Source organism: Somniosus microcephalus, chromosome 17 (assembly GCF_052327205.1).
Source record: "Somniosus microcephalus isolate GS21.2 chromosome 17, FLI_Smic_1.0, whole genome shotgun sequence".
NCBI lineage: Eukaryota > Metazoa > Chordata > Chondrichthyes > Squaliformes > Somniosidae > Somniosus > Somniosus microcephalus.
In genome coordinates, this window is record NC_141003.1 from 48,633,658 (window position 1) to 48,659,334 (window position 25,677).

The following is a 25,677-nucleotide window of genomic DNA, read 5'->3' on the forward strand; positions in this document are numbered from 1 at the left end:
TCAGCCATGATCTCATTAAATGGCGGAGCAGGCTCGAGGGGCCGAATGGCCTGTTCCTGCTTATGTTCTTATGTCCCTTGATTCCCCTAGAGTCCAAAAATCTATCTATCTCAGCCTTGAATATACTCAACAGCATTCACAGTCCTCTGGGGCAGAGAATTCCAAAGATTCACAACCCTCTGCATGAAGAAATTCCTCCTCATATCAGTCTTAAATGGCCTACCCCTTATCCTGAGACTATGCCCCCTAGTTCGAGACACCCCAGCCAGGGGAAACAACCTCTCAGCATCTACCCTGTCAATCCCCTTCAGAATCTTGTATGTTTCAATGAGATCACCTCTCATTCTTCTGAACTCCAGAGGGTATAGGCCCATTCTACACAATCTCTCATCATAGGACAGCCCTCTCATCCCAGGAATCAATCTAGTGAACCTTCGTTGCACCGCCTCCAAGGCAAGTATGTCCTTCCTTAGATAAGGAGACCAAAACTGTGCACAGTACTCCAGGTGTGGTCTCACCAGAGCCCTGTACAATTGTAGCAAGACTTCCTTACTCTTATACTTCAACCCCCTTGCAATAAAGGCCAACATGCCATTTGCCTGTCTTATTGCTTGCTGTACCTGCATGCTAGCTTTCTGTGTTTCCTGTATGAGGACACCCAAATCTCTCTGAACACCAACATTTCAAAGTTTCTCACCATTTAAAAAATATTGTTTTTCTATTCTTCCTACCAGTGAATAACCTCACATTTCCCTACATTATACTCCATCTGCCACCTTACTGCCCACTCAGTCTATCTATATCCCTTTGCAGACTCTTTGTGTTCTCCTCACAGCTTACTGTCCCACCTAGCTTTGTATCATCAGCAAATTAGATACATTACACTTGGTCCCTTCATCTAGGTCATTAATATAGATTATAAATAGCTGAGGGCCCAGCACTGATCCTTACAGCACCCCACTAGTTATAGTCCGCCAACCTGAAAAAGATCCATTTATCCCTACTCTGTTTTCTGTCCGTTAATCAATCCTCTATCTATGCTACTATATTACCCCCAACCCCATGAGCCCTAATCTTGTGTAATAACCTTTTATGTGGCACCTTATCAAATGCCTTTTGGAAATCCAAATATACTACATCCATTGGTTCCCCTTTATCTACCCTGCTAGTTACATCCTCAAAAAACTCCAATAAATTTGTCAAACACAATTTCCCTTTCATAAAGCCATGTTGACTCTTCCTAATCATGTTATCATTTTCTAAGTGCCCTGATACCACTTCTTTAACAATGGTATCCAACATTTTCCTGATGACTAATGTCAGGCTAACTGGCCTGTAGTTCCCTGTTTTCTTGAATAGCGGTGTTACATGATCTTGGTACCAGTTGTTTAATGAGACACCTGTATTGGTATCATGCTTCTCTACTTCAGCACAGGAAAGATCTTGCTTTGGGAACATCTCTCACATATATCCACTCTATGTCCTTCTTGCCATCCTGTTCAGAAAATGTGGCTGCAAGTAAACCTACTCTTATGTTGCCATCTATGGAAAGTACAGGTGATTTTTTTTCATTTTTGCAACAATGAAACAAGTTGCCACACCTATTGCTAAAAAGTCAAAATTATGGAAAGTTTTCTGTATGTTCGCAGATCTAACCAAAATAGTGTACATCCACTGTAACTATACAAGAAACTCAGGAAAGCAAACCTCCCATCTGACTACATGTTTGCTTCAACATCTTCAACAGTCTCATCATGTGCATGTGCACAATGATGGTATATCAGATGTTTAATTTCCATCTTCATCCTGTTTCAGAGCTGCCATTTAAAACACAACTTAAAGCAGCAGCCTCTGAGAGCAATAATGAATGGACTTCTCCACTAAGTGCCAAAAAAAATTTCTGTCTTGGAGAATGTTGGGTTCAATAGGTTGCTGTCATATTTACAGCCACAATATTCCTTACCATCTCCATCTTCTCCAGGATTGCTGTGCCAAGAATGTACAGGAAACTTAGTGATATCCGGCACCGACGGGACTGGCATGTTGCCGATCTATCAAAACTGCCGGACATACAAAGTTAATGTTGAAGCATACGGAGGTTTTCATCTCCGTATCTGACAACAAACACTGTTGCTTAGCAACAGCTTCTAAAGAGTCGGCTGCAGCTGCAAGCGTCTCTAGCTGAAGCTGTTGCTATAGCTACAGACCTTGCAGTGCCTGACTAGGGAAAAAAAAAGAACGAGAACTAAAAAAACTTATAGAAAACGGCTCCTGATTTTTGCCGTTAGATCGAGTATTCCAGACATACAACCTCCGGATAAACCAAAGTTTCCTGTATGTGTGTGTGTGTGAAGGAAACGATAGCTTTAGATCTGAAAGAAGCAGAGGGTGGAGTAGTGCATTTTACAACTGGCAGATAGATGAGCAACCAAACTAGGGAATACATGACTCTAAGTGCTCACTGGGTAACATTTGATTCTTCTATATGTCCACCAAGTCAGAAAGATTATCACTGTTCTGCTTTACTAAATGTATCACAGACTGACTGTGACTGCAATGGTATAAACATCCAGAAGCATTTGGAATCTTTGTGGGCAGCTTGGATGGCCTCATCTGGACTTGAGATTGGTTTCACTGTTACTGATGATGAGCAAAACGTACTGAAAGCACTGAAGGACAGTGGACGTGCAGTTGTTCAGTTTTGCTCATAGTATTAAGGTAATTGTCAGTGAAGCCATCAAGACTCAGAGAATGGTTCAAAATCTTCTCTGTTGCATGGAAAGTGTGTGAATGAATGTCGCTCACCAGAGTTAAAAGAAAGGCTAGGTAAATTACAAAAAGAATATAATTTGCCTCGGCACCAACTGTTTCAAGACATCCCAACTAAGTGGGCCACCTCATTTTACATGCTTGAATGACTTATAGAGCAAAAAAAGGCTGAAGAGTTATCCCTGGAGCACAACTTTTGAGAACTAATCCACCACAATCATTGGCAATTAATGGAATCTGTTTGCCACACGCTGAAACATTTTGAAGTTGCCAGTAAGGAAATGAGCAGTCGGATTGCAGCACTCAGTCAAGTAATCACACTTGTTCAAATTCTGATAATTTATTTGAGGAAACTGTAGGAATTGACAATATGTTAAAGTCTGAGGGAAGCAGTGGTCTGCTGCTTTTCATCTGCACTTCACAACCCAAAGTACATCTTCTCTACTTTAGTGGATTCTCGTTACAAGACGTCATCTTCACAGAGAATGAAGCTGAGCAGTACAAGCAGGAACTGATTAATGAGGTTGAAACCTTTTATTATACTTCCAAAGGAGATGATAACTTAGATGCGGAGGAGGAGCCCGGCTTGAAAACCGGCGGCAGCTACGAGGCCCGACCAGTTCGGGGGAGAGCAGCAGCGGAGGAGGAGCCCGGCTTGAAAACCGGCAGCAGCTACAAGGCCCGACCAGTTCGGGGGAGAGCAGCAGCGGAGGAGGAGCCCGGCTTGAAAATCGGCGGCAGCTACAAGGCATACCAATTCAGCAGCGGGGAGAGAGGTAAAAAGTAATCAGTTTGTGACGTCACCAGGGAGCAAGTAAGTGATTGGTTGGTGAGTATTTCTCTTTTTTAAACTTTAACTCTGTAGTTTATAGTTACTAGGGTCTTTTCTGGTGTAGCAGGGACTGTGGTAGACTATACAAGCGCCTTAGAGATATCTTAAATTGGTGATAGTAAATTAATTTAAATTAATTAAAGGGTAAGTCATGCCAGGAGAGCCCAGCCCCATGATGTGCTCCTCTTGCTCCATGTGGGAATTCAGGGACACTGCCCCTGATGACCACGTGTGCAGGAAATGCATCCATCTGCAGCTACTAGCAGACCGCATGGAGGCGCTGGAGATGCGGGTGGATGGGTTGTGGAGCATTCACGATGCTGAGAAGTTCGTGGATAGCACGTTTAGTGAGTTGGTCACACCGCAGGGAAGGGTTGCACAGGAAGAAAGGAAAGGGGTGACCATCAGGCGGAGCAATAGAAGTAGGCAGGTAGTGCAGAAAACCCCTGTGACCATTCCCCTCTCAAACAGGTATATCGATTTGGATACTGTTGAGGGGGATGACTCACCAGGGGAAGGCAGCAGCAGCCAGCTTCCTGGCACTGGGGGTGCTCCTGCTGCCCAGGAAGGGAGGAAAAAGAGTGGGAGAGCAATAGTGGTAGGGGATTCTATAGTCAGGGGAACAGATAGGCGTTTCTGTGGCCGTAGACGTGAATCCAGGATGGTTTGTTGCCTCCCTGGTGCCAGGGTCAAGGATGTCACTGAGCGGCTGCAGGGCATTCTGGAGGGGGAGGGTGAACAGCCAGAGGTCATGGTCCACATTGGTACCAACGACATAGGTAAAAAGAGGGATGAGGTCCTGCAGCAAGAATTTAGGGAGCTAGGGGCAAGATTAAGGAGCAGGACCTCAAAGGTTGTAATCTCTGGATTACTCCCGGTGCCACGTGCTAGTGAGTATAGGAATAGAAGGATAGAACAGATGAATGCGTGGCTAAAGGGATGGTGCAGGAGGGAGGGCTTTAGTTTCCTGGATCACTGGGTCTGCTTCTGGGAAAGGTGGGACTTGTACAAGTCGGACGGTTTACACCTGAACCAGAGGGGAACCAATATCCTTGCGGGGAGGTTTGCTAGCACTGCTGGGGGGGGTTTAAACTAACTCGGCAGGGGGATGGGATACAGAGTGGAGCTATAGTAGGGGGTGATGTACAGCCAAATACGGAGGAAAAAACAAGTCAGCAGGGAAGGCAGAGCAAATATGTGGAGGCAAAAGGGAATATGGCAGGGCTGGAAGGCATTTATTTTAATGCAAGGAGTCTTGCAAATAAGGTGGATGAACTGAAGTTGTTGTTGAACACATGGGAGTATGATATTGTTGCTATCACGGAGACATGGTTGAGGGAGGGTCAGGACTGGCAGCTCAATATTCCGGGGTATAGAATCTTCAGGCGAGACAGAGGGGGGTGTAAAAGGGGAGGGGGTGTTGCAATATTAATTAAGGAGTCAATTACTGCTGTAAGGAGGGATGATATATTAGCGGGTTCCTCTAATGAGGCCATATGGGTAGAACTTAAAAACAAAAAGGGGGCAAGCACTTTGCTGGGAGTGTACTATAGGCCCCCAAACAGTCAGGGGGAGATAGAGGAACAGCTATGTAGGCAAATCTCAGAAAAGTGTGAAAATAATAGGGTAATAATAGTGGGGGATTTCAACTTCCCCAATATAAATTGGGATAGTCAGAGTGTGAAAAGCTTAGAGGGTGCAGAATTCTTAAAGTGCATCCAGGAGAACTTTTTGAGCCAACATGTAGAAAGTCCTACAAGAGAGGGGGCGGTACTGGACCTCATTCTAGGGAATGTAGCCAGGCAGGTGGTGGAAGTGTCTGTAGGAGAGCATTTTGGCGATAGTGACCATAATTCGGTGAGATTTAAGGTGATCATGGAAAAAGACAAAGACGGCCTGGAAATAAGGGTTCTAAATTGGGGGAAGGCCGATTTTAATAAGATAAGGCAGGATCTGGCCAAAGTGGACTGGGAGCAGCTACTTATAGGAAAATCCACATCAAAACAGTGGGAGGCTTTCAGAAGGGAAATAGAGAGAGTACAACACCAACATGTTCCTGTAAAGGTCAAGGGTGGGACCAACAAGCAAAGGGAACCTTGGATGACAAGGGATATACAAAAATGCATTAGGAAAAAAAGGGGGGCTTTTGGCAGTTACAAAAGACAAAAGACGGAGGAAGCCCTAGAGGAGTATAAAAGGTGCAGGGGCATACTTAAAAAGGAAATTAGGAGGGCGAGGAGGGGCCATGAAATAACACTGGCGAGCAAAATAAAGGAAAATCCTAAGATGTTTTATAAGTATATTAAGGGCAAGAGGATAACCAGGGAAAGGGTAGGGCCCATTAGGGACCAAAGTGGCAAGCTGTGTGTAGAGCCAGATGAAGTAGGTGGGGTTTTAAATGAATTTTTTGCCTCTGTGTTCACTATGGAGAAAGACGATGTAGACATAGAAGTCGGGCAAGGGGACTGTGACATACTTGAACATATTAGCATCGAGAGGGAGGTACTAGCGGTTTTAGCAGGCCAAAAAGTGGATAAATCCCCAGGCCCGGACGAGATGTATCCCAGGCTGTTGTGTGAGGCAAAGGAGGAGATTGCAGGGGCTCTGACACAAATTTTCAGAACCTCTCTGGCCACAGGGGATGTACCAGAGGACTGGAGAACAGCTAACGTAGTACCATTATTCAAGAAGGGTAGCAGGGATAAACCAGGGAATTACAGGCCAGTGAGCCTAACATCTGTGGTAGGGAAATTATTGGAAAAAATTCTGAGGGACAAAATTAGTCTCCACTTGGAGAGGCAAGGATTAATCGGGGATAGTCAGCATGGCTTTGTCAAGGGTAAATCATGTCTGACAAATCTGATTGAATTTTTCGAGGGGGTGACTAGGTGTGTGGATGAGGGAAATGCTGTGGATGTGGTTTACATGGACTTCAGTAAAGCTTTTGACAAAGTCCCCCATAGGAGACTGGTCAAGAAGGTAAGAGCCCATGGGATCCAGGGGGCCTTGGCGCGTTGGATCCTAAACTGGCTGAGTGGCAGGAGGCAGAGGGTGATGGTCGAAGGTTGCTTTTGTGACTGGAAGCCTGTGTCCAGTGGGGTACCTCAGGGATCGGTGCTGGGTCCCTTGCTGTTTGTGATCTACATTAATGATTTGGATGAGAATGTAAAAGGTATGATCAGTAAGTTCGCGGATGACACGAAAATTGGTGGGGTGGTAAATTGCGAGGAGGAAAGCCTCAGGCTACAGGACGATATTAACGGGTTGGTCAGATGGGCGGAAAAGTGGCAAATGGAATTTAACCCTGAAAAGTGCGAGGTGATGCATTTTGGACGGACAAATAAGGCAAGGGAATACACAATGAGTGGTAGGACCCTAGGAAGTACAGAGGGTCAGAGGGACCTTGGTGTACATGTACATAGGTCCCTGAAGGCAGCGGAAGAGGTAGATAAGGTGGTTAAAAAGGCATATGGGATACTTGCCTTCATTAGCAGAGGCATAGAATATAAGAGCAGGGAGGTTATGATGGAGCTGTACAAAACGCTGGTGAGGCCACAGCTGGAGTACTGTGTGCAGTTCTGGTCACCTCACTATAGGAAGGATGTGATTGTTTTGGAGAGGGTGCAGAGAAGATTCACCAGGATGTTACCTGGGATGGAGCGCCTCAGCTATGAAGAAAGACTAAACAGGCTGGGGTTGTTTTCCTTGGAGCAAAGGAGGCTGAGGGGGGACCTGGTTGAGGTGTACAAAATGATGAGGGGCATAGATAGGGTAGATAAAGAGGAACTTTTCCCCTTAGTAGGGGGGTCAATAACAAGGGGGCATAGATTCAGGGTAAGGGGCAGGAGATTTAGAGGGGATTTGAGGAGGAACTTTTTCACCCAGAGGGTGGTTGGAAGCTGGAACTCACTGCCTGAAAGGGTGGTAGAGGCAGGAACCCTCACAACATTCAAGAAGCATTTGGATGGGCACTTGAAATGCCATTGCATACAAGGCTATGGACCAAATGCTGGAAAATGGGATTAGACTGGACAGGGATTGATGGATGGCGCAGACACGATGGGCCGAAGGGCCTCTTTCTGCGCTGTAAAACTCTATGCTACTGGCTGTATCTTGGAATCCTCTTCAAATAAGTCATCTGCTGGTTGTGAGGATGACTTGTGGTCACTCCAAATATAAACATGGCAGCAGTGGAACAGGTTACTATGTAAAAGTCGCCAGAGAGAATTTTGAGGATGATATATTTGATCAACGCTGTTGTAGTGTATGTACCTTTAAGAAAGAACTACTTTTACAGCTCCTGTATACTGTAGTACCGGCAGTGACCACACCTGTATATAAGCCTTGAGCATGCCTCTGTACCCCAGTCTTGAGACTACCCTACTCCAGTACTCCAGCAAACCTTTGATTGCTGTGATTATCTCTCTGCCGAGGTGTGATAAATGGCAGTTGGAAACATTACCTGTAAACATCTGACATGATTCTCTGACTATATAAGCTGTGTCTTCATGCATTTCTCCACTTCACCTGACGAAGGAGCAGCGCTCCGAAAGCTTGTGGTTTCAAATAAAGCTGTTAGACTATAACCTGGTGTTGTATGACTTCTTACAGTAAATACCTGTTGATTGTTAAGTTACAGCATCCGTGTGGTTATTGAAAAACATCATACTCTCAGAATCACGGATCTAACAGTGGCGACGAGTGTCGATTCGAATCTACCTGCAACTCTGCATTTCCCTTTGAGGATTTGCTCTGGGAGGGCGGTGGAAGAAAGTCGAGGCCAGAAACACAGGCGTCGACCACGAGCAACCGCCCAGTCGTCCGGCAGAGAGTGAACATCGCAGGGGAGGCTGTGGAGAGCCGGGCTTGGTTCCCCAGCCACGACGATCAGCAATAGACTGACGCAGACCCTTCCCGGACAGCGGCGGCTGGAGCTGACCGACGGTGGAGAGAAAGCCGAGCAGCGTCGACGGGGTAAGACAGAGGGTGAAGTGCACAGGGCGCAGCCGGGGGTTGAAAACCGAGTGGCGTCGAGGAAAAACAAAACGGAGAGAGGGTAAAGCAACAGCCGGGTTCAGGACCGAGCGGCGGAAACGGGAAAGGCGCACAAAAAAAAAACCGCGCAGAGCACAGCCAGGGCTTAAGGGCTGAACAGTGTCCGCGGGGAGAAGGGAGAGCGCGGGAGACGCCATTGAGCCGCGAAGAAAGGGAAGAGCGCGGGAGATGCCATTTTTAGAAGCCGCAGCGGAGAAGGGCGAGCGCGGGAAGGAAGGAAAGCGCGGGAGACGCCATTTTGTGCCAGCGGAGTAGAAGGGGAAGCGCGGGAGACGCCATTTTTGACAGTTAAATCACACCCAGGGATACCGAAGAGTGGCAGTATCTCTACGTTCGACAATGAAGTCGAAGATTGGGCGACATGTGGAACGTATTGAGGTGTACTGCAGGGCGAATGAAGTGCCAGATGCTAGGAAAGCACTGGTTTTGTTAAATTCCATGGGTGCAAAAACTTATGGGTTACTGCGAAACCTAATAACCCCAGAGAAGCCTGTGAACAAGAATTTCGAAAGCATAGTAGAAATCCTACAGGACCACTTAAACCCCACACCGCTGCTGATAGCAGAACGATTTAAGTTCCATAAAAGGAACCAACACAAAGACGAAAGCAATGCTGAGTACCTAACGGAACTGCGCAAGCTATCGAAACACTGCCAGTTTGGAGCGGGACTAGCAGATACGTTAAGGGGCAAGTTTGTGTGTGGGCTGCAAAGTGAAGGAACCCAGAAACGTCTTCTATCAGAAAAGGATCTTACGCTGGACAAGGCTTTCAGTATGGCAGTATCACACGAAGCAGCCGCAAGGGGCGCTGCAGAGATACAACGGAGACTGCAAGAATATGGCACCAATGAAATGTCCTATGGAACAGGGAAGTGCTATCGCTGCGGCAGAACAACACATGACCAGAAGGATTGTTGGTTCAAGGACCAAGTGTGCAGACAGTGTGGAAAAGCAGGACACATAGCAAGAGTCTGCAGGTCTGGGAAGAAAACCAACAGTAAGAAATCTCCACAGGAGAAGTACAAAAAGGTACACCAGGTGATGGACAGTAGTTCAGACGAACAGAAAAGTGACACAGACTCTGGAAGCAAGGAGCTGGGTTGTCTGAAACTACATAATGTAACCAAAATGGAGGATCACCAGACTATCTGGGTTACACTCAAGATAGACGGAGTCCAAGTGAAAATGGAATTGGACACAGGATCAGCCCTAACAGTCATAAACCAAAGGGACTACAAGCGGCTATTTTCACATATACCCTTGAAAGCTACAGAGATTGTCTTGAAGACGTACACGGGGCAAAAAGTCTACCCCAAAGGAAAAATAAGGGTGAAAGTGATATATAAAGGCCAGGAAATACCTAAAATGGATATATATGTATTGCCAGATGGAGGACCACCACTGCTAGGACGTGAATGGATCCGGAAGATACAATTAGATTGGCATTCCATACAGGCACTGAAGGTTGAGGCCAAAAAGGATGACGACGTCACACCTGGACGACGGTCAAAAATGCTAACTGACGCAAAAGGAGTGTTCCAGGAGGGACTCGGAACACTAAAAGGCATAACAGCAACGATTAAAATAGAGGAAAATGCAAGCCCAAAGTTTCTTAAGGCCAGACCAGTGCCTTATGCGATCAGACCAGCTGTCGAAGCAGAGCTGGAAGGGTTGGAACGTTCAGGAGTACTGTCCAAAGTGGACAGGAGCGAGTGGGCTACACCCATCGTTCCTGTAATGAAGAGGTCATTGAGTAATACGCCTGGGGAACCAAAGAAGGTCCGCATCTGTGGGGATTTTAAGGTGACAGTGAACCCAGTCCTTCACACGGTACAATATCCGCTTCCACGAATTGAGGATATTTTCGCCTCGCTATCTGGAGGTAAACGCTTCACCAAAATTGATCTAGCCCAGGCGTACTTGCAAATGGAGGTAGAAGAAGCCTCGAAACAATACCTTACGATTAACACTCATAAAGGTCTTTATCAATACAACCGGCTGGTGTTCGGGGTAGCATCAGCTCCGGCTATTTGGCAAAGGGCGATGGATCAAGTCCTGCAAGGGATTCCAGGGACCCAGTGTTATTTGGACGACATCCTGGTCATGGGCGAAAATGACAGTGATCACCTCGCCAACTTGGAGAAGGTGCTTACCAGATTAAAGGAATATGGGCTACGAGCTAATCACAAGTGCGAGTTTTTCCAGAGGCAGATCTCGTATTGTGGCCACGTCATCGATGAAGAGGGTTACATAAGTCCCCTGAAAAGATTGAGGCAGTAGTCAAGGCTCCAGCACCGGAAAATGTTTCACAACTGAGGTCGTTCCTCGGGCTGGTAAACTACTACCATAAGTTCTTACCAAATTTGTCCACGGTATTACACCCACTGAACATCCTACTGCAAACAGGGGTACCATGGAAGTGGAATGACGAACGTAGATGAGCTTTCCAGAAGTGTAAAGAATTGATCACATCCAAAGAGGTGTTGGCCCATTTCAACCCAGCACTACCAATTCATTTGGCATGTGATGCATCACCCTATGGTATTGGAGCGGTGCTGTCGCACAAATTCCCAGAGGGGTTGGAGAGGCCAGTAGCCTTTGCGTCTCAGTCACTAACCTCAGCCGAGCGCAACTACACCCAGATTGAGAGGGAGGCCCTCAGCCTAGTATGGGGAGTAAAAAAATTCAACCACTATCTGCATGGGCAGAAGTTCACCTTGCTGACTGACCACCAACCACTTGTCTCCATCTTTAATCCTAAGAAGGGCGTTCCAGTGATGACGGCACAACGGTTACAAAGATGGTCTCTGTTTCTAGGGGCGAATCAATATGAGATAGAATATAAAGGCACGAAACAGCATGAAAACGCTGATGGGCTATCGCGCCTGCCACTGCCTACTGTGGAGGAAGCACCAGCAGTGGACCCTATCGAGATATTTTATTTGTCAATAATTGAACGATTGCCAGTAACGAACGCGGTATAGGAGACCCGCAATGATCCGACGCTGTCTCGGGTATATGATTTGACGGTGAGGGGATGGCCAACACATGGCGATTCACTGTTGCCAGCATTCTCATCCAGAAGAGAACAGCTGTCAGTATGCCAAGGGACAGTGATGTGTGGATCCAGAGTGGTGATTCCACCCAAGTTAAGGGAGAGAGTGCTAAATGAGCTACATGAAGGTCATCTGGAGGGAGTGAAAATGAAAAGCCTTGCTAGGGCTTGTGTGGTGGCCGGGAATCGATCAACAAATCGAAGGCCTAACCAAGAGCTGCTCAGGATGCCAGAAGGTCCAAAATGCACCACCACATGCCCCTCTACACCCATGGGAGTGGCCCTCCTCTCCAGGGCAACGGGTGCATATTGATTTTGCTGGTCCATTCATGGACTCAATGTTCTTAATAGCAGTGGATGCTCACTCGAAGTGGCCTGAGGTGATAAAAATGTCCTCAACCACTACAGAGAAAACGATTGCAGTCCTACGGACCATATTTGCCAGAAACGGCTTGCCAGAGCAGATTTGCTCTGATAATGGACCACAGTTTGTGTCCGAAGAGTTTCGAAAATTTATGAGAAGGAATGGGGTAAGGCATTACACATCCGCCCCGTATCATCCAGCCACAAATGGATTGGCTGAGAGGTTCGTACAAACCTTTAAGAAGGCGATAAAGGCCATGTGCGACGATGAAATTCCACTACAGCATATAAGGTGGACAATTTCTTATTAGCCTACCGAAACGGGACACATGCAGTTACCAACCAGACCCCGGCCATGATGTTCTTTAACGAAAGGTTGCGATCTCGTCTGGACTTGCTTCGACCAAATGTGCGAAGAAATGTTGAGGATAAACAATTCCAGCACATCAATGAGAAGCCGACAAGGAGCTTCAATGTAGGACAACCAGTCTTGGCCCGTGACTACCGAACAGAGAAATGGCAACCCGGAACGATATGCACACGGCAGGGGCCATTAATGTACACAGTGGATGTCGGGGAGAACATTGTGAGATGCCACGTTGATCAGATCTTAGCGTCACAGGAACGAGTCAACCCCATGTCTTGCGTACCTGGGGATGAACCCGACATACCGGTAGCATCTACCTACGAACCAGTAGCAGTGAAACCCGATGAACTAACCGATGAAAAGGGGCCAGAACCGCCTCCTCACCAAGAACAAGAACCTCAGGAAAGGTGCTATCCCGAAAGGATCAGGAAGCCGCCCCAAAGACTGAATCTATAAATGGACTATTGTTGTTTAATGTACATGTTAAAGTGTTAATTGTTATTTGAATATTATGGGTACTACTAATCTAAAAGGGGAGGAATTGTAGTGTATGTACCTTTAAGAGAGAACTACTTTTACAGCTCCTGTATACTGTAGTACCAGCAGTGACCACACCTGTATATAAGCCTTGAGCATGCCTCTGTACCCCAGTCTTGAGACTACCCTACTCCAGTAAATACCTGTTGATTGTTAAGTTACAGCATCCGTGTGGTTATTGAAAAACATCATACTCTCAGAATCACAGATCTAACAGCTGTGACCCTCTACTTTATTGGAAGCTAAAAAAAAGTGTGCCTACCACTTGCTATGGTTGCAGTTACTGGGCATCCATGAGGCGCTGTGGGCCATTAGCAGCAGCAGAATTGTATTCCACCACAATCTGTAACCTCATGGCCCAGCATATCCCTCACTCTACCATTACCATCAAGCCAGGGGACCAACCCTGGTTCAAGGAGGAGTGGGAACACCACCACCTCCAAGTTCCCCTCCAAGTCACACACCATCCTGCCTTAGAAGTATATTGCCGATCCTTCATTGTTGCTGGGTCAAAATCCTGGAACTCCCTCCCTAACAGCACTGTAGGACTATCTTCACCACCCGGACTGCAGCAGTTCAAGGCAGTGGACCACCACCACATTCTCGAGGGCAATAAATGCTGGCCTTTGCCAGCGACGCCCACATCCCATAAACAAATTTAAAAAAAAGTTGCTTGGGTGTCCCCCCTGTGCTCTGGCTTCTGAAAGAATATTTAATACTACTGCTGACAATCCCAGTCTAAATTATTCCAGGCCACTACCAGAAAATGTGGAAAGACTCCTTTATTTGAAAATGAACCTACCATTTATATATTTTCAATATCAACACTGAGCCCTCGAGTTGGCAAAACTACAAATATATTCTGGAAACTGAGAAGTAATGTGAGATGGTGCTAAAACTGCGTCGATACTGAGACTTGCAGTGTTCATTTGTGGATACTGTATTTACTAACCCAAGACTGAAATTAGTGCTGCAACGTGTTTGTGCAGTGGGTCTTCCAAACCATCAGGGATAGAGATTGTACTTAATTTCATTGTGCCTTATTTAGAGTTAATTAGGTATGTGTTTAAATTCAACATTCACAAGTTACAATAAAGGGTAAGCAAGATTTTTTTATGCAGGTCAACAAAATAGTACTTTTCTACATTTTAAAATAAATAATGTAGTTGTAATAAAGTTTGAACACCACTAAACAGTAAATAATTATGTAAATGTGTGAAGAATAAATAAGATGTTTGCACAGCATTAGTTGTGTTCCAATAAAAGGGTTTTACCTACAATAATAATTTGTACCAATGGTGAAGCTTTACTTGTTCGTATGGTAGTGGATGGTTTAAGATTCTGTACAAATCTCAATCAATTTAAAATAAAGCCGTGTACTGTTAAATATAATAAATATGCAGCGATCATAACGATTTAGTGAAATTGCCTTTAGGACATGTTTAACCTTCAGCTTAAAAAAAAGTAAATAAATTAATTGTAGTTGATGGTTTCAACATTGAAGGGACATGTTTTATGACTTTAGGGGAAAGGGAAGTTGGAGGTGGGGTTTGTTGGACCTGGTGCATAAATTGACTGGTGCGTTTCTCCACATTACAACAGTGACTACAGTTCAAAAGTACTTCAGTGGCTGTGAAGTGCTTTGGGATGTCCTGAGGCCATATATAAATGCAAGTTTTTCCTTCTTTCCTCAGAGGACAATTAAACTGCCAAATATGTACAATTGTATGAAACTACATCTAGTTGTAAAGTAGTTCCACTTGTCTAAGGGTCATTTGATGGCAACTTGTACATTGACCATAAACCAGGAAGTTATAACACGTTAAATATTCAAAAGAGGAACTGTAAAAATGCACATCATGTTCTGTAGATCATTATCAAAGCTGTTGTGGAAAGTGGATCAAGTCCACTACTAATTGCCTGGTTTTTGTTTCTGTTTTGAGCTACAATGGCCCAGAATATGCTGGGAAAATAATGGTGAGTTCACGGCGCTTGTCGTTATTAGTGCGTAAAAAACCCCAGCAATTTGTGGCGAGGAAGAGATATGCAAATCGCCACAAATTGCTGGAAGATTTGCGGCGCTCTGCAGTTAGCCTCACACAAACAGGATCTCGCCATCAATCTCCCGATGAGGTTCAAGAGATTGCTGGATTTGCAGTATAAATACAAATTAAACTCGCTGCAGAAAGTTAGAAAGCATTTAATGATGGAAGGACCCTTTTAATGACAAGATTTATGTTCCTGCAATGTCACTCGAAAGGGAACAATTGAAACTGTGGAGTCTCTTTCCTCCTGGTGGTTTTAATTTTAAAAAAAGTTCTCTTACTTCTCCCTCAATCAATTTTTCTTCCCCTCTTTCTCTTCTTGTATCTAATTTGACTCTAATTTACCCAAATTCCGTCGCCACCATTCCTCTGTTTCTCTATCCATAAATTTCATTAAGGAGATAGACTGTTGGTCCCGTTGTTCACCAAGGTCTCACATGCTCAGTTATCAACTTGCACTTCCAGCAATTTGCGGCGCAAAAGATTTGAGCTGAAAGGAGACAAAAAAAAAACATCTCAGGGCACGCCGCGAGATGCCCCACTCCAGCAAATTTTGGCCCAATACTTCTTGGTTATAACAGAGCAGACAACCGCAGCCATCATACTTCGAGTCATTTTCTCTAGGTTGATCTCTAGGATTTTTACATTTCCTATCATCAAGGAATATCTGTTAACTTGTATAACTTAATTTCCTATCTTATAATCATGGTATAAAAGCTACCAGGAAATGACCATACTCAAGTAGAATTTTTAAAACTAGGTTTGGTTTTCAACAGCACAACCCATGTTCATCTCATCACAATTCCAACATTGCTTTTAAAATGCAGAGATCAAGTGGGTCTTCAAAAGACATGAATGTCCTTTCCAGCTTAATACACTAATATACACCTCTTACTAAGACTGAGGTGGAAAATGGCTTGTTCTTGGGTTCCAAAGCCAGTAGTGTGCCCACAGTGCCAAACTGGGAAGCCCGCAGCCTGTTGGAATTTGGTCCTCGTTAACATTTTTGCTCGAACTGCCAATGCTTGTCTCACCTCCAGAGGCAGCTGGTGCATTTCAGTAAGATAGCGCCTGCTTCTCCTGACTCCACGGGAATGTTTTTGGTGGCGCAGCGTCCACTTAAGAATGCTCTGCTCAATCAAAACCCAAGGGGGCCAAAACAGGCGTTAAGCCCCTCCTTTACATAGCTAAAGGTGACTGGAGCCTGATTTAGGCGGCTGCCTGGGACGCCTGCAAACTCACCTTTACCAATATGGGTATGGGACATTGTGCCCTGAAATTGATCCTGTGTGTCCCGGCTTATCACCCAGAAAACAGGTACAATGAGGACCAATTTCTACCCTTAATACTCTGACTACTCTTAGAAGGTCACAAGATTGAACCTGTGATATTGAGCGGCTTCCAAGCATTCCTAAAATTGGAGAGGATCGCTTTGCAGGAAGTTCTAGAAGTAATGAGGTGCAGATTCCAATTGGTTAGGAGTGAAGAGACAATGCTACAACTGTACAAACATGTCAACTTTAATAGTTTGGTTGCACTAGAAAAGATCCACATATAAATACTGGTATTATATTCAGTTATGCAGAAAGTTCCGTTTAAAAAAAAAAAATACAAGCACTGCAATCAATTTGCACATCGTTACTATGAATTTACCAGTGAAAATATTAATTTATGTGGATGCCATATTAGGTGAACAGTAGATAACTTAACCTGCTCTCGCCAGGAGATTTAGCTTTCTTGGAAATAGACCAAGTCTGCTTCACAACAGTAAAAATTATAATCAAATAGAAATACCCTTTTAAAACTTGGATGCTCATAACTTTTTTTCCAGTGATTTTCTGAGAAATTATGTACGATGCCGATAGTAGTGATTGATTTCCATTCAAGTGGCTCTAAGAAAAAACTTATTAGATGCAGATTGTCAAAATGACTTGCTTTTTGTTCCTGTGACAGAAGTCTACTGCCTCAGATATAGATAAATGTATAGTATTGAATTTCCCTAATAGCATTGAGAATAATGTAACATTAACTGCAGCACACAGCAGAATAGGAATGAATAGAGCCATAAATTATCAACCATAGAGGTCAGAAGTATGAACTGGGCATTCCAATATGCCAAGTTGTCTTTTTAAAGCATATGGAATAATTTTAAATTTATTGGTACACATCTGAGGTGCCAACGATGGCGTCTCAAGGGTTATGTATGAAGTTTAAATCTATGTTCCCATTAATTTTGCATATATCTCAAGCTACTGATAATAGTATTTTGATTTAGAATTTATCCATCAATAAAGTAACAAGCCCTTTCCAAACCTCCAGACTTTCAAAATTCAAACAGGACAAAGCAATGAATACGAAATATATAAGCTCAAATAGGAATGAGTTGACAGAGGTTGAGGCCTGTTTTTGCAACCCAGGTCTATGCTACATTAGCTTCTAGTTTCAGTCCAAGATACGACCACCTTTACCAGTAAATCAGAGGATCAATATAATATTTAGTCCTATGACTCAAAAACATCTTTAAAAGTTCCTGCACTACAGACAACTACACTGAAAGTTGTTTTTATTGTTTCAATTTCATTCAATAGACCAGGAGTGTGATTTACTGTTGCTTTTCAGCAGACGAAGGCAGAAAAGAGATTAGACAGCTATACAAATCAAGCTGTCTTATGTGCAATACAATTTGTACCACAGCAATGCAGAATTATCATAAAGTTCTGTTGTGCAATAAATGCTGCACTTCTGAAAAACACACAGGGATTAAAATTCAATTTCTGCACTCATCATCGTGTCATGTTCTGCCCATTCACTTCAATTGATATAAAATTATGGGCAGGCAAACGCAGAAGCAGAATTATTATCCCATGCTGTTTATCGTAAAACTGAGGAGGACATGATGCAGGTTTTAAAATCAGGGAGGAAACTGGGTAGGTGTAGAAACACTCGGAGTAGAACTAGAAGTAAATGAGCAAATTAAACTACTTCATGTTTTTTTTTTTAGTTTGACGTGATTAAAGGAGCAACATCCCCACACACCTTATTTCATAGACTCCCACTTAGCACAGTGAATTAAGATTTTGTTCAAGCACTGAAAAAGCAAATAGAAAAAGCAAATTGAATAAACAGGGACTAGGAGAATGTTGTCTGCGAGTCTTAAATATTGAACGGAATGGTGGAATGGGCTGGATTTTTTTTTTCATCCTTTTCTCATATTCTCGTGATGTGTGTATATTTTTTCTAATGCCACTATTTTTGTTTCAGTTTTAATATAAAATGGAGGTAGTTGAGATATGTTAAATCCGATTCCACTAAAGCCAGAAATATTAAACATTATCTTATGGGTGTTTCTGTACCGCGATATATAAATTGGGTTCATTTCCATTAGGTAGTGTGTATGTGCAATACTTTCAACCTCTCCCGGTTTAAGATCTTCCCTCTTGTCATACCTATATATTACAAAGGAAAAAAATATCAAAATGACAGAATCTTTTCATACTGAAACTCTAGTAAATACATTTAAGCCACGTTTCTTGAATTTCTTCTAACACAACATCAAATTTAGAGATTTAAGACTTCTAGTCATGAACCACTTTTTTCTTCCCAGCAAAGTCAGTTATGTCCTATTTATTGGTGGTAGTCTTGGAATTCTTGAATACTCATGAAAATCATAGATCCTGTTCTATTAATTATTCAGAGATCCCTCTATTTGCAGAAAATGAATTCTATACCATTCCGATTCTGAATCATACGGGGAAATTTTCACTTTCAGTGCAGGCAGTTGTGGTAAACCACTTTTATCGTTCACTATCGTTACACTATAGTTATCACTGTTGTATTGTTATCACTGTTCTCACTGTTGTATCACTATACGAGGTCGCCTCTTGTCGCGCTGTTATACCTGGGCTGACCACCTTCGACTCCGCCCATGGCTCCACCTACCTGCCCAGGTATAAAGGTAGTCGACTGGCTGGTATTCCTCCTTGTTGGACCCGATCACCCACGAGGGTGGGCTCTGTTATTTAGTCAATAAAAACCTTTAGTTACGTTCCTAACTCGTCGCTTTTTATTGGATGAATTGATAGGTATATCAATTTTATTGACTAAATTTTAAAGATGTCTACTACTGGCCAGCCAGAAGCCCTCCCAGAAGCACAGCCACAGCAGCTTTCAGACACCGGGCTACACCAGCCACACCAGCCGGCTTGGCTGCAAGCCCTCAAACCACCGTACCTGGATCTAAACCCACAGGCAGCAAACTCAGCCCTCGACTTCAAACACTGGCTGGGCTGCTTCGAATCCTACCTGGAAGAATCCGGCGTCCCTCAGAGATCCAAACTAAGAGTTCTGAACGCCCAAGCGAGCCCGAGAGTATACGCACTCATCCAGGACACGACTACATACGAGGCCGCTATCAACCTACTGAAACAGCAGTACCGGAGCCCGGTAAATTACATGTACACCAGGCACCTCCTAAGATCCCGCCCGCAACAGCCAGGAGAGTCTGTAGCTGAATTTTTACGGGCGCTAAGAGCACTCGGCAGGAACTGTGACTTTAAAGCAGTGACGGCTGTTGAAAATACGGAAGATAATATCCGCGATGCCTTTGTGAAAGGCCTACGGTCCGACCACTCACGGCAAAGACTGCTTGAAGCTAAAGACCTCGACCTGGACAAAGCTGAAGCCCTCGCTCTCTCCCTAGAGGTGGCCCATCAGGACCAGGAGGCGTTTTCCAGGTACTGCTCGCGACCCTGGGACTCGGGCCCGACCCCTACCGCAATACCCTTCGCAGCGCCGCCTCCGGGACCTACCTCAGCGTCGGCGTCCCGGACCCGACCGGGACCGCCACCCCCGGTACCGGCTCCGACATCGGGCACCCGCGATCGGGCCGCCGGCTGCTTCTTTTGCGGCCAGGAGAAGCACCCGAGGTCGCGCTGCCCAGCCAGGAACTCTACCTGCTCAACCTGCAGGAAGAAAGGCCACTTCTCTAAGGCCTGCAGGAGCGGATCTTCAGAGGCCAGCAGTACCTCATGCGAACTGTGGGGGCGGCCATCTTCTTTCAAGGCAACTGAGGCCAGCATCCCCACACGTGAGTCATGGGGGCGGCCATCTTTGATCAAGGCAACCGACCCCAATAGTGCCTCATGTGAGTTATGGGAGCAGCCATCTTCTCCGCCATTTTGTCCTACCTCGTGGGAGACGCCATTTTACCCACCACGCCCGACTGCCACCGGGCCTCCGGACCCGACGACCGCCTCGCCCGCAGACGACAACGACTCGCTTACCTACACACTAGCCTCCGTCACTCTGGATCAAGCCCGCCCACACCACCTGTCCAAGTCGATGATGGACATCAAAGTAAACGGCCACGCCACGACCTGCCTGTTCGACAACGGAAGCACGGAGAGCTTCATCCACCCAGACACGGTGAGCCACTACTCCCTCCCTGTCCTGCCAACGCGCAACCGAATCTCGATGGCATCGAGGTCCCACGCCACGGACATTAGCGGCTACTGTGTTCTGACCTTGTCGGTTAAGGGTACGGAGTATAAAAATTTTAAACTCCTCGTCCTCCCCCAGCTCTGCGCTGCCGTCCTACTAGGGCTGGACTTCCAATCCCACCTCCAAAGTGTAACCCTAGCATACGGTGGACCCCTCCCCCCACTCACAGTCGACAACCAGCGAATGTTAAACCGCCCACCGCGTAACACCTGCAGCCTATCCACCCTCAAGGTGCCGCCACCTTCCCTGTTCGCTAACCTCACCCCCGACTGCAAACCCGTCGCTACCAAGAGCAGGCGGTACAGCGCTGGGGACAGAGCCTTCATTAGCTCTGAGGTGCGGCGCCTCCTGAAAGAGGGCATTATCGAGGGGAGCAACAGCCCCTGGCGTGCCCAGGTCGTGGTCGTTAAGACCGGCGATAAAAATCGCCTGGTCATCGACTACAGCCAGACCATAAACAGATACACCCAGCTCGACGCATACCCCCTTCCCCGCATATCTGACATGGTCAATCAGATTGCACAATACCGCGTATTCTCGACCATCGACCTTAAGTCGGCCTACCACCAACTCCCTATCCACCCCGAGGACCGCCAGTACACCGCCTTCGAGGCGAATGGGCGCCTATACCACTTCCTTAGGGTCCCCTTCGGTGTCACCAACGGGGTCTCGGTCTTCCAAAGGGAGATGGACCGGATGGTTGACCAGAACGGACTGCAGGCCACATTCCCCTATCTAGATAACGTCACCATCTGCGGCCGCGACCGGCAGGACCATGACGTGAATCTGGAGAAATTCCTCCGTACGGCCCAACGGCTGAACCTCACCTACAATAAGGAGAAATGTGTGTTTAACACCTTGCCATCCTTGGCTGTGTAGTAGAGAACGGACTCATCGGCCCCGACCCCGAAAGAATGCGCCCCCTCATGGAGCTACCCCTCCCCCACTGCCCTAAGGCACTTAAGAGAACCCTGGGGCTCTTCGCCTACTATGCCCAATTATGCGGACAAAGCCAGACCCCTCATGAAGTCCACATCCTTCCCCCTCACGGAGGAAGCGTGCGCGGCCTTCTCCCTCATCAAGGGAGACATAGCCAAGGCCACAATGCACGCAGTGGATGAGTCCATCCCCTTCCAAGTGGAGAGCGATGCATCCGACTTCGCCCTAGCCGCTACCCTTAACCAGGAGGGGAGGCCGGTGGCCTTCTTCTCAAGGACCCTACAGGGCCCCGAGATCCGACACTCGTCGGTCGAGAAGGAAGCCCAGGCAATTGTGGAGGCGGTACGGCGCTGGAGGCATTACCTGGCAGGCAAACGATTTACCCTCCTCACCGACCAACGTTCGGTTGCTTTCATGTTTAATAACAAGCTGAGGGGCAAAATCAAGAATGACAAGATCTTGAGGTGGAGAATCGAGCTATCTGATATACCTATCAATTCCTCCAATAAAAGGCGAAGAGTTACGAAGGTGACTAAAGGTTTTTATTGACTAAATAACAGAGCCCACTCTCGTGGGTGATCCGATCCAAGCAGGAGGAATACCAGCCAGTCGCTCACTTTTATACCTGGCCTGGTGGGTGGAGCCAAGGCGGAGTCGGCAGTGGTCATCCCAGGTATAGCAGTGTGGCAAGAGGCGACCTCGTACCGTGATACAATAGTGGTCAGTGATACAGTTATAACGAACAGCGGTGAACAGTGCTAACTACTAACAGTGATACGATAGTGAACGTGGTTTACCACATTCACCCCTTGTTTAGAATTAAGTCCGGCGGGGTGAAGTGTACTACCAATTCTGGTAGGTCAGTCTGTCCGGAGGCTTCGTAAGCCTCTCCGATCGCCGCAGCGGTGGTGTTGCCTTATCCGGTGCTGGTGCCTTATCCGGTGTTGATGCTGGTGTTTGCGTGGTTGGCGAGGGCTCGTGGGGTTCCGGCATGCCGTCTACCTGGGCTGAGGTTGGGGGGGGGTGGTGGCGGTGTTTCCGGATCGGCTGAGGGTGCGGGGTCTCGTAGGGAGACAGTGTCCTCCCGCCCGTCTGGGTACGCCACGTAGGCGTACTGGGGGTTGGCGTGCAGGAGGTTCACCCTCTCGACCAGGGGGTCCGTTTTATGGGCCCTCACGTGTTTCCGCAGCCAGACCGGCCCCGGGGCGGTCAGCCAGGTTGGTAGAGTGGTTCCCGTAGTCGACTTCCTGGGGAAAACGAACATTCGTTCATGGGGGGGTGGTGTTAGTGGCCGTGCAAAGTAATGACCGGATGGAGTGCAGCGCTGTCGGGAGGACTTCTTGCCAGCGGGAGGTTGGGAGGCCCTTAGACTTTAAGGCTAAGAGGACGGCCTTCCATACCGTCGCGTTCTCTCTTTCCACCTGACCGTTACCTCTGGGGTTGTAGCTGGTGGTCCTGCTTGCTGCAATACCTCTCTCTAGGAGGAATTGCCGGAGTTCCTCGCTCATGAAGGAGGAGCCCCGGTCGCTGTGTATATAGTTCGGGAACCCGAACAAGGCGAAGAGGGCATTCAGACACTTAATGACCGTGCTACTGGTCATGTCGGGGCAGGGGAAGGCAAAGGGGAAACGGGAGTACTCATCAACGATGTTGAGGAAGTACACATTACGGTCAGAGGACGGGAGGGGCCCCTTAAAGTCGATGCTCAGGCACTCGAAGGGGCGGGTGGCCTTGATCAGGCTTGCTCGGTCCGGCCTATAGAAGTGCGGTTTGCACTCCGCACAGGTCTGGCAGTTCCTGGTCATGGTCCTGACCTCCTCGATGGAGTAGGTCAGGTTGCGGGCCTTAATGAAATGGTAGAGTCTGGTGACTCCGGGGTGGCAGAGCTGGTCGTGGAGGGTCTGAAGCCTATCGATATGCGCGCTGGCGCATGTCATTCGTGAAAGGGCATCAGGGGATTCGTTCAGCTTGCGTTCAGATCTCATAATCGTAGGTGGAGAGCTCGATTCTCCATCTCAAAATCTTGTCATTCTTGATTTTGCCCTTCAGCTTGTTATTAAACATGAAAGCCACCGAACGCTGGTCGGTGAAGAGGGTAAATCGTTTGCCTGCCAGGTAGTGCCTCCAGCGCCGTACTGCCTCCACGATCGCCTGGGCCTCTTTCTCGACCGACGAATGTCGGATCTCGGGGCCCTGTAGGGTCCTTGAGAAGAAGGCCACTGGCCTCCCCTCCTGGTTTAGGGTGGCGGCTAAGGCGAAGTCGGATGCGTCGCTCTCCACCTGGAAGGGGATGGACTCGTCCACTGCGTGCATCGTGGCCTTGGCTATGTCTCCCTTAATGAGGGAGAAGGCCGCGCACGCCTCCTCCGTGAGGGGGAAGGAAGTGGCTTTCAGGAGGGGTCTGGCTTTGTCCGCGTAATTGGGTACCCATTGGGCATAGTAGGCGAAAAGCCCCAGGGTTCTCCTAAGTGCTTTAGGGCAGTGGGGGAGGGGTAGCTCCATGAGGGGGCGCATTCTTTCTGGGTCGGGGCCGATGATTCCGTTCTCCACTACGCAGCCGAGGATGGCAAGGCGCGTGGTGTTAAACACGCATTTCTCCTTATTGTAGGTGAGGTTCAGCCGTTGGGCCGTACGGAGGAATTTCTCCAGATTCGCGTCATGTTCCTGCCGGTCGCGGCCACAGATAGTGACGTTATCTAGGTAGGGGAATGTAGCCTGCAGTTCGTTCTGGTCAACCATCTGGTCCATCTCCCTTTGGAAGACCGAGACCCCATTAGTGACACCGAAGGGGACCCTAAGGAAGTGGTATAGGCGCCCATTCGCCTCGAAGGCGGTATACTGGCGGTCCTCAGGGTGGATAGGGAGTTGGTGGTAGGCCGACTTCAGGTCGATGGTCGAGAATACTTTATACTGTGCAATCTGATTGACCATGTCAGATATGCGGGGGAGGGGGTATGCGTCCAGCTGGGTATATCTGTTTATGGTCTGGCTGTAGTCGATGACCAGGCGGTTTTTATCGCCGGTCTTTACGACTACGACCTGGGCACGCCAGGGGCTGCTGCTCCCCTAGATAATGCCCTCTTTCAGGAGGCGCCGCACCTCAGAGCTAATGAAGGCTCTGTCCCCGGCGCTATACCGCCTGCTCTTGGTAGCGACGGGTTTGCAGTCAGGGGTAAGGTTAGCAAACAGAGAGGGTGGCGGGACCTTGAGGGTGGAGAGGCTGCAGGTGTTACGCGGTGGGCGGTTTAACGTTTGCTGGTTGTTAACTGTGAGTGGGGGGAGGGGTCCACCGTATGCTAGGGTTACGCTTTGGAGGTGGGATTGGAAGTCCAGCCCTAGTAGGACGGCAGCGCAGAGATGGGGGAGGATGAGGAGTTTAAAGTTTTTATACTCCGTGCCCTTAACCGACAGGGTCACGACACAGTAGCCGCTGATGTCCGTGGCGTGGGACCTCGATGCCATCGAGATTCGGCTGCGCGTTGGTAGGAGAGAGAGAGGGAGTAGTGGCTCACCGTGTCTGGGTGGATGAAGCTCTCCGTGCTTCCGCTGTCGAACAGGCAGGTCGTGGCGTGGCCGTTCACTTTGATGTCCATCATTGACTTGGACAGATGGTGCGGGCGGGCTTGGTCCAGGGTGACGGAAGCTAGTGTGTAGCTGAGCGAGTCGTTGTCATCTGCGGGCGAGGCGGTCGGGCGTGGTGAGTAAAATGGCGTCTCCCACGAGGTAGGGCAAAATGACGGAGAAGATGGCTGCCCCCGTAGCTCACGAGGCACTATTGGGGTCGGTTGCCCTAAACAAAGATGGCCGCCCCCATAGTTCGCATGCGGCACTGCTGGCCTCTGAGGATCCGCTCCTGCAGGCCTTGGAGAAGTGGCCTTTCTTCAGGCAGGTTTTGCATATGGAGTTCTTGGCTGGGCAGCGCGACCTCGGGTGCTTCTCCTGGCCACAAAAAAAAAACAGCCGGCGGCCCGATCGCGGATGCCCGATGTCGGGGCCGGTGCCGGGGGTGGCGGGGCCGGGACGCCGACGCAGAGGTAGGTCCCGGGGGCGGCGCTGGGAAGGGTGCTGTGGTAGGGGTCGGGCCCGAGTCCCAGGGTCGCGAGCAGTACCTGGTGAATGCTTCCTGATCTTGGTGGGCCACTTCCAGGGAGATAGCGAGGGCTTCAGCTTTTTCCATGCTGAGGTCTTTAGCTTCCAGCAGTCTTTGCCGTGAGTA

The 25,677-nt window shown here is 47.5% G+C and overlaps 1 protein-coding gene and 1 pseudogene across 2 annotated transcripts in view; one reads left to right on the top strand and one right to left on the bottom strand.

Moving 5' to 3' along the window:
- The first annotated feature begins 1,582 nt into the window (after positions 1 to 1,582).
- On the top strand, positions 1,583 to 16,024 carry zbed4 (zinc finger, BED-type containing 4; annotated as a pseudogene).
- A 503-nt stretch (positions 16,025 to 16,527) lies between these two features.
- The window catches only part of alg12 (ALG12 alpha-1,6-mannosyltransferase), a 32,892-nt gene continuing 23,742 nt past the window's right edge, over positions 16,528 to 25,677 (bottom strand). For both annotated transcript variants that reach the window (XM_086010310.1, XM_086010309.1), the window contains one exon: positions 16,528 to 18,469. In XM_086010310.1, coding sequence (XP_085866436.1) covers positions 18,220 to 18,469 — 250 coding nt within the window. In that variant the 3' untranslated portion in view covers positions 16,528 to 18,219. The remainder of the gene's footprint in view (positions 18,470 to 25,677) is intronic.